Here is an 8,980-nt window from a genome sequence, read left to right as displayed (position 1 = left end):
CCCTGTTCTTCTGCCACTTAGAACTGTTGTAAGTTGTTGTAAATGTTTGTAGAAACCATTGGATTTTGAAACAGTTGCAGCTGATTTTGCTTGAAAACTGAGTAAGCAGTCTGACAGAGAAATCAAATTGAAGTATTTCAGCCAAAACTTCTGAGGAGCAGGAGACGGGTACTGTTAAGTAATTGTTTAATTTTACTTAGTGGATATCAAAACATTAACTTGTGAACTTTTAAACTTTGGGCAAAACTCATAGTAACTTGGATTTGATTGTAGAAACAGAGAACTAACGTTATTAGTAGGGATTGTATCCATTATTTAACATAAAAAAAGGTCTATATGCTGTATTAAACCTGAAAGCATAGCACACATCTATCATATTCTATAGGAATACCTTTACATAAGTGATTTATCTGTGCGTGAAAGACAGGCTTTTTATCTCCTGCCACTGATCTTCACTGGCCTTCTTCATATTTTCTTTTTCTTCCTGAATGAAGTCTCTCTAAATCCAGGAATTTCTCAATTTCTTCTATTTGGTTTTGTATAATGGAGTTATGAATAGAACAGCTGTCCTCATCTCTGAGTGCACTTTCACTTCTTGCTGGAGTTACAGTCACATGAGAAGACTTCTGCTCGTGCTGTAAAGCAGTAAATCCTTCTTTCACCTGACAGAATACAAACTTAGCAGTTAATAATCCACTGAAATTAATGTATAAAGGTTCAAATTGTTGGATTTTGCTGAGCATTAAGCAAGCAAGGAAATGTGAACAGAAAGGTAAGTCAATCAGAAAAAAATACGGTTAGTTTGAAGTGCTTGCTTCAGGTTTAATTTAGAAAACTTGGTAATGACAAATACACTTTTATAAACCAAACCTTAACATAAGACTTAGTACAGAAGAGTATGATTAAAAAAAAAGACAACCTTGTACTAGAATGCAGATTAGCAAAATAAATAGTTTAATTAAACAGTTTAATGTTGCAATTGACGTTTCTATTGCTATGCAAGCATTTGATTAACAAAACCCCAGATCAGGAGGTTTATAGTATTAACTCCCTCTCTGCTTTGCTGTATAGATTAGAAAGCAAACATCATTAACTAATGCAAGGTCTGTAATAGGTTGGATTTTTTATGTTAAAGATCTTTTGGTTCTTTGAATAGTTTTAATTACTATTTCATAGATAATTCATATCTATCCAAATCAAACGCATATGGCAACACAGTAGGGAAACAGTTTGTTGCTTGAATGATGAGTTCTCCACTCGTAATCCAACCTTGTGTGGCTCTCTCTTGTGGAGGCCAGCATGCAGCACCAGCCACCTCCCTGAGCGCAGGTGTACAACAAAGCCATGTTACACAGAGCCAGTGCTGCAGTGGTTCTTGGGGATCTGTAACGTGCCATCTAATACTTTGGTTGCATGCTAGGGTAATTCTTTTACAGGGATCGCAAGATGAGGCCTTCCCCCTCTGCTTAATTATTTTTAAATATTAGGCAACTGTGCCCCAACCAACTGTAAGCCACCAGGTCTTTATCAGGCCTGCCTTTATTTTAGCACATGAATTTTGTGCCAAAACTTTCCTTCCCTGGTGCACAAGCATTTCTTGAAGTTTGAAATATGAACAATAAACTTCACGCAAATTGTTCATTTAGACTATTGCATTTGTAACAACATTACTGTCATGCAGCTGAAGGTACTGATACTTCAGGTCAATAATGACTGTCATCTCCATTTCAATGAGGAAGTAACTTCCTCATTTGAGCAATAAAATTTTCAACCTGTTAATTCTAGTGGCCATATGCATACACTCTCCCATGCTCTTTCCCAAGGCCTCAGAAAGAAACCGATCATAATTCATTGCAAGCCATTAGTCAAAGTCTCTGTAGAATAGCACATAGGGCTGCATCTGTCCTGTACTAACAATCCAAGAGAAAAACTTTCATTTAGGTCTTCCACATGTGAAAATGAAATCTTCCAGTAAAGCCAAGCCATGCCATGTTACTTGGATTTTACTGAAGGCAACAAGCATTTAGACCTCTTTGGAGAAGTAATTGCAGTTAGGTAATATATATAGCATTTTAATACAGTTCTGTGACAGTGGGTTTAGAATAAAGCTTTAAAAAAAAAAAAGAAAAAGCTGTCAAACTAAAAGGCCTCAGCATTTTCACAATAAAATGCAAGTAAAACATGTGTCTTACTGCCAGCACTGAGTATATGGCAGCCTATGGGACATGTGTAAAAAACATTCATTGCTGAATAGTATGACTGCACAGTTAGGGACTTCTGTATAAACTGAGTTGAAGGTGCTTATTGATCCTTACCTTGGTACTCAGGCATGTACAGATTAATGTTTAAAACAGTTCTTCATATTTTTACTAGAATTTTAAGTGCACCTGTAGCATTTATTTTTAATTTTTATCACTTTTTAGAGTACTGTACTTTGGTTAAGTGAAATTGCCCAAATTGTAGAAGGTGTAAGTCTGCTCTAGTTATAATCATACATGTTAGCCAAAACAAATAAACTGAGCAGCAGCAAAGACTGCTGAGCCTATTCTTAATCTCCCAACAGCTTTTTCATATTGGTCATAAAAATGACAAATCTGAGGACAGAAGGTATTAGAATGACACCAGCACAGAAGGGAGGGAGTGGTCTGCAATATCCCAGGCTGAGATTTCATAGATTAAGTATTTGGAAAATAATCTGAGGTCAAACCAGCAAGGCACTCTGTTCTTGTCCATCTCAGCTTTTATTGAGCCAGCACATAAGGAGCTTTAGTTTGGAGGTGACAAAGTAGATATAACTACAGTCAGATAATGAAATACAGCTTTGTATTAGCTGTAGATCAGGTATTTTAGTTCACTCAATTCCTGGCTCCACCTCAGTGAGAAAAAGCAAGAGAGACTCAGTAAATACCACCACTATGTTTGGTGAAAAACCCATCTCGCTGTCATTCCCAAGTAAAGTCATGTTAGGAAAGGTGAGTAATTTAAAACATCAGTCTTCACTTCTGAATTTCAGAGAACGTGAATGCTAATGGCATTGAGAGCTGATTAAGTCCATTGCAGTCAGCCAACTTGGTCACTTGAAAACACTATACACCCTGACCTCAAACCTCATCCAAAGAACTACCACTACTAGCCATAACTACCTGAGAAATACCTCTAGAACCTCTTCTAAAAAGGAAGGTCAACTGCAGTTGTAAATTATTGAATCAGTTTTGAATAATATGTTTAGCATTAGGTCAAATCCTAATAACAGCAGTTATAGCTGTTCAAGCTCCAGTTTAACATACATCTAAAAATGCAGTATGAGCCATTGCTAGTGCTATCCTGAACAAAGTTGTCTTACAGGGAAACAATAGGTTTCTTTTTGATTCTCTGCTTTTACACATTTGTGTAATGTCATCCTACTAAATAATAAGATAACTCTAAATATGGCATCATATAACTACAGTATAGAATAAACAGCTAGGCTCTAATTCATAGAGTCCTTCACAGATTCTTTTAAATAACATGTTCCTATCAGGTAATAAAGCAAACAATGTTTTTATACTTTTACATATTACTTTTTCTTTCCCTGGTTTTTGGTTTTTTTTTTTTTCCTTTTAACTCCTACTTTTACTGTAGGTGATGATTTTTATTAGGGTACACAATGAACTACCCTCTTCCTCCCCTTCCAAACAGACTGGTTAGCATCTGTTTGATTCATATGCTGTGACTTTTTCCTGCTGCTTTCTATCAACCTTAATTGTGAAAAATGGTGCCTTGTTGCCCTTTTGATATTATTTTGGAGATTGACTCAGTCTTAAAGTATCCAGATGCGTACAGTTGTACAAATATCTGTGGAATTAGCTCACTGAGGTCTGGTCCGCAATATTTTTAATTGACTTACATGTTCTGTGGGAAAAGAAGAATCATAAAAAGTCTTTGCTATAGCATTCCATTCTTCACTAGGGTCTCCCTGGGGGTCTCGGTAGATACTAGAGGTATTCAAAGCGTTGGCAGCTCTGTTAAAATTGGTAGAACCTGATTGACAAAAAGGAAATGGTAACAACGCAATTTAGTCTCTAGGCACTAATTGTAAAGTAACTAAACTTCTGGTTTACCGCTGATCTAAAAAAATCAAATATTTTTGTTTTAAATCACTGAATCTCTGTTGTAGGCTTTTCCTTCTTAATTTTTTTCTTTCACATACTTCTGCATCTATTTTGTCCCTAAAGTTGAGGTATGTTTCTACTCCAATTAAAAATGTTTTATATCATTTTCACATATTAAGTTAATGACAAATTAAAATTGTGATTTATAGAAAATGTATGTATTCTGAATATTCTAACTGAATATATTTTTTCCAAGCAGTATTCCTTTAAGACTCACCTTCTGATAATGATAATAAAATATGTAATTATTGCCATCCTAACATCATGTTCCAGGGTGACTTGTAATAAAAAAGACATTCTAAATACAAAGGCTTTTAGACAAACAAAGAACATTTTAAATAAAGAGTATTTTTGTAAATGGCTATACCTAATATTTCAGGAAATCAGGCTATAGCTATCTACTAAAGGTAGGAAGAGCAAATAAGTAGATTACTCAGAGTATAAGGTTCCAATCCTGCAGTGGCTTTATGCACTGCTAGTAGACTCCATTGAAACCACTGTCAAGTTTCTTGTAAGATCAAAACTTGGGTGTACCTTCACAATTACTCATAATGCAAACAGTAGCTGTTTTGTCACTACACAGATGCCTGTCGATCACTGCTACAATAGTAAAATCTTTGTTTGCTATGAAAATGCATGTTACCCTATGGTTATGTAACAGTTAATTAAGAATACTGTCATTTTCTCTTGGGAGGAAAACGGTTATGAGTTTGTATTTGTTTTCTTTTAAGAATTTGCCAGGAAGATCTTGCCTGTTGCCAGTTCATTCCTCCATTTACTGATGTGGAGCGGCTGCTCTCTGGGAACCAGAGTTGTATAGTAAATTGCATTGTGGTTAGGCAGTAAAAGGAGTTCCCTCAGAAAGGCTTACTAAACTCTTTCACCAGTGCTCTTCACCCCTAGGTCTCCCATATGGCTAAACTGTTTGCGCTTCAGTAAGTAAGTGAAGAAAAAAAAAAAAATAATTTTGGGACAGTGTCCACATGGATTGCACTCCAGGTTTGCAATTTGGTAAAATACCCTAAAACAAACCAAAACCAAACCCAGCCACAATAAATCTTGGAAGTTGCAGTGCTGAGTACCACAATGACTCTCAGGTGCTCTGACAGTAAGTTCTCTAGTCTCCAAAGAGGTGCAGGATTCAGAGAGGTCAGCAAGCTGAAGTAGGGACCTATCTAAATTAGGCAGTATGATGAGAGTTAAAAGGCACATTAGGACCCAGACCAAGATTGTTACTGTGAAATTTTGCTAGAATTCAAGAGGTCTGGTGTCTGTACTGGTCACTAGGCAACTCATTTGGGGAACTATGAGTTATATTAAAATCCCTACCAACTCCTTTGGATGAACATCTCGGAGTCACTTCTTGGAATTACAGTACTTTGCGTACAGAAAGGTTTCTGACAAGAAAAGGAGGAGGAACACATAGAAGAACTTCAGATAGTGCTGTCTGTGCTTACAGAAAAGATACATGCAGAACTTCACATAACTATGCATTCATTTTCTTGAAATGGGTATCAAATTCACATTATTAAAAGAAATAATGTACCATCTGAGATCAGGATTCTGCTATCTTGCAACCACCACTATCGCTTCAGGAACAAAGACTTTTCTGACACTGAAATTCAAAAAATTGTGTGCCTATATACAAATATACATAGGCAACAGACCAAGTACAGAAATGAAATTACCTATAAACCTAAATTCATAATACCAGAACAATATAAAGAAACCAGACTGCTGGTTTTCTGTCTTGCTGCCACTGGCCACAAAACTAAGGGATGGGAGTCCATTCTGGTCTTTGTACATTCAAGGGGCAAAGCTCAAAACACTACATCAACAAAACCTCAAATAGACACAAACACCCTTTATTGTGGATCTAGCTCTTTTGAGAGACATCTAAGCACCCAAAGCTCCATTTTCTACAAAAGCCAGGCTTTCATTTCTTCTTGAGCCTAGGAATTAATCTGCTTTTTTAAGTTTACAGCAGGCATTAAGAATAGAATCCACATGCAAGCTTTATTTTGAGAAAGGCAGGCACCAGTCATACTATCTTTTACTCTGTCCAGTTACTGAAGTAGAGGAACATCTGTAAGCATATGGAGTCAGTTTACTGTGGAAACAGAGATGATACTTTTATTACTCTGGTAAAAGATTGAGTTTAGAAACAGCACTTCTAGTAAATAAATAAGGGGTAATCTAGCAGCTATTTTTACTGCAAAACAAATCTAAAATACAGTTTTTCCACATTTCAGTAATGATTTAGAAACGTGGAATAAAGTTCATATTTACTGTTTTGCATATGCAATATATTGCTCAGCAAATAATCAGCAAGTGCCTACAGCAGGAGATGAAGAAGCTCCTTGAGCACTCTTAACAGCCAAGTGTGTTTTCGAGAGCTTCAAAGACTATAAACTCCTCCTTTCACACACTCAACACATTCAGATGGTTTTAAGTGTCCATCTGAATCAAAGATGTACAATAAAATAAAAAAGTAAACTTTCTCTAAGCCCCATTCAAATAACCATCTACTGGTTAAAAAAACTACCCTAATTTTTATGCAAAACGAAGGCACTGAATAATTTCCCAAAGCTGCTCAGTGCTTTTCAGATACATGCAGAGCCCTGATAGAGTATGCTTTACACTGGGGTTAGAAATGCCTATAAAAATTCAGTTTGTCATTGCACTGCTTTTCTTTCACAAAGGGAAATATGAGAAAAAGTTTATTTAATCAGATAATTGAGCAAACAAAAGCTGTTTAGTTGCATTTATACTATAAATTAACAGAGAAATTTCATCTTTCAATTTTTTTTTGCCACATAACTAAAATGTCAGAAGGTTTACATTTTTCTTATGCTACACTGAACTTAGATGCAGAAATTTCACATTTTGATAATTTTTCTATGTATATTCAGTACATGCTTCAAAACATAAATGCTTATTCTTCTTACCTAGTCCTGTCTCTCTTCTGTCAACAATTTCACTAAAATTTTGGCACTGTGTTTTTGAAATAACCTTTGTGTTTTCCACTAAGCATGGTAGCTTCTCTTTCAAAAGGGAAGGTTCCTTGGAAGCTGAAGTCCATGTAGCTTGACCTCTCATTTGATTTACTCTTGAACAAGAACTGAGGTCTAAAAAATTTAAGTATACTGGAGTTTTCTCAGCTTTTTTATCTGAGGTTGAAAGATCAAAGGATGACCTTCCACTTATGTTTACTAAATTTCCAGATGTTCTTATGGGTAAAGAGCATGATTCTTTCAGGTGACCCTCAGCAAACTTCCTTCCTGGAACTGTACTAGTCGGTGAGCCTTTTTTCTCTTTTAGCAGTGTGTTATTTGTTGAATTATTAATCTCCAGGGAATGTCTGTTTTTGATGGAGTGTACCTGAATATCATCATTAACTTTTTTACATGGAATTAGTTTATCTGTACTAATTCTAACTGTTGGGGTTTTTTTATTAACAATTATTTCAAGACCATCAGCCTTCACTGGAGATATAGCTTCAGTGTTCAAAGTACATGAATTTGTAGCATTCCCTGTTTGTTCAGTACTGTCTTGTTCAGGTTGCTTGCTGCACGTGTCATCCACATTTACTCCTCTTTCTATTTTTGGGGGACATAAATTGAAAGTAGTACCCGAGAGAGACATATTATCACTGCGTTCTTTTGTGGCATCATCACTGCTTGCATTATCACAATAAACGGTTAGTAGATTTGGAGCATCAGTTGCTAGAACACCAGTACTCCTCAGTGCACCATTTCTGTTTATGTTTCTGGCATTGGGATGGTAATTTCTGTCCTCAGCATCTATGTGTATCTGTTTAAAAGGAAGTGTATCTCCACATAAACCACTCACATTTAACAAGTTTTCTTCTGTTTTACGTACTCCATTGCCTACATAATTGTCACTGTCCAGCAAGCTACATTTTTGGTATTCTGTTTGAGAATTTTCTTTAATATAAGATAGGACACCAAAAGTTGATTCCTTAGCTTGATGATTATCTGTACTTCTCTCACGCACAGCATTCTTCTCAGTGCAAAGAACTGCTTCAGACTCGGTTTTGGGTGCTTCAGGTGTAAGGACACTTTCGTTGTGTTGTATGGTATTTGATTTTTTATCCGCCTTAGTACAAATGGATTCATCTGTAGTATTGCACAATTCTCGCTTGTTAGAGTCCATCTCCCGACTTCCATTTTTCTTGTAGGCACCTACAGTGTCAGTACTGTCTAGAAAAACCTTTCTTGTTTGTGTGTGGCATGCTGCCAATAGCTCAGTGCTGGCCTGTAGCTTTTGTTCTAAATTTGCATTGTTTTCATCCAGTAACATTCTATGTGTTGCTTCTAGATTTTCTTCTGCTTTGCACTCGGTGACATGTATTTCCGAGGTCTGTCCTTGGGTAATTAAATCAGTATCTGTGCAGAGGGTATTCCTGGGAGAAGCCTCCCTTTGCTTTTCTGCATAAGGGCTAGCAACATTAATTTCATCCTTAAAACTGTTTTCAAGAACTTGTAAATCTGTTAGAGTAAGTGTATTCTCTAGTTAGTGATAGATAACCCAGAGGTTAAGTAATGCTTTATTTTTACAGTTTAAAATTTCCAAAGAGATCGACTCAAGATTAGTATCGATACTGATTTTTCTTATCTTACGTTACACACACAAGTCTATCAAAAAGTTACTGAAGGTAAGTATTGCATTATGGTAACTTGCAAAATATATTAACAGATTTTTAGATATGGCTTATAGTTGAAATATTTCCCAACTGGTATCTGTCAGCCTTATTATTGAAAGAGGTCTTCATTATGAAATTGTAACACATACTTAATCAACCATTG

At 36.0% G+C, this 8,980-nt stretch overlaps 1 protein-coding gene across 1 annotated transcript in view; it reads right to left on the bottom strand.

The window, feature by feature from the left end:
• Window positions 1-452: 452 nt before the first annotated feature.
• The window catches only part of CCDC73 (coiled-coil domain containing 73), a 103,638-nt gene continuing 95,110 nt past the window's right edge, over window positions 453-8,980 (bottom strand). Inside the window, 3 exon segments of the mRNA XM_052810635.1 lie at window positions 453-662; window positions 3,887-4,020; window positions 7,100-8,662. Of these exon segments, the coding sequence (XP_052666595.1) occupies window positions 453-662; window positions 3,887-4,020; window positions 7,100-8,662 (1,907 nt within the window).

This window comes from Harpia harpyja, chromosome 16 (assembly GCF_026419915.1).
Source record: "Harpia harpyja isolate bHarHar1 chromosome 16, bHarHar1 primary haplotype, whole genome shotgun sequence".
NCBI lineage: Eukaryota > Metazoa > Chordata > Aves > Accipitriformes > Accipitridae > Harpia > Harpia harpyja.
This window is presented reverse-complemented; position numbering and strand designations above follow the sequence as displayed.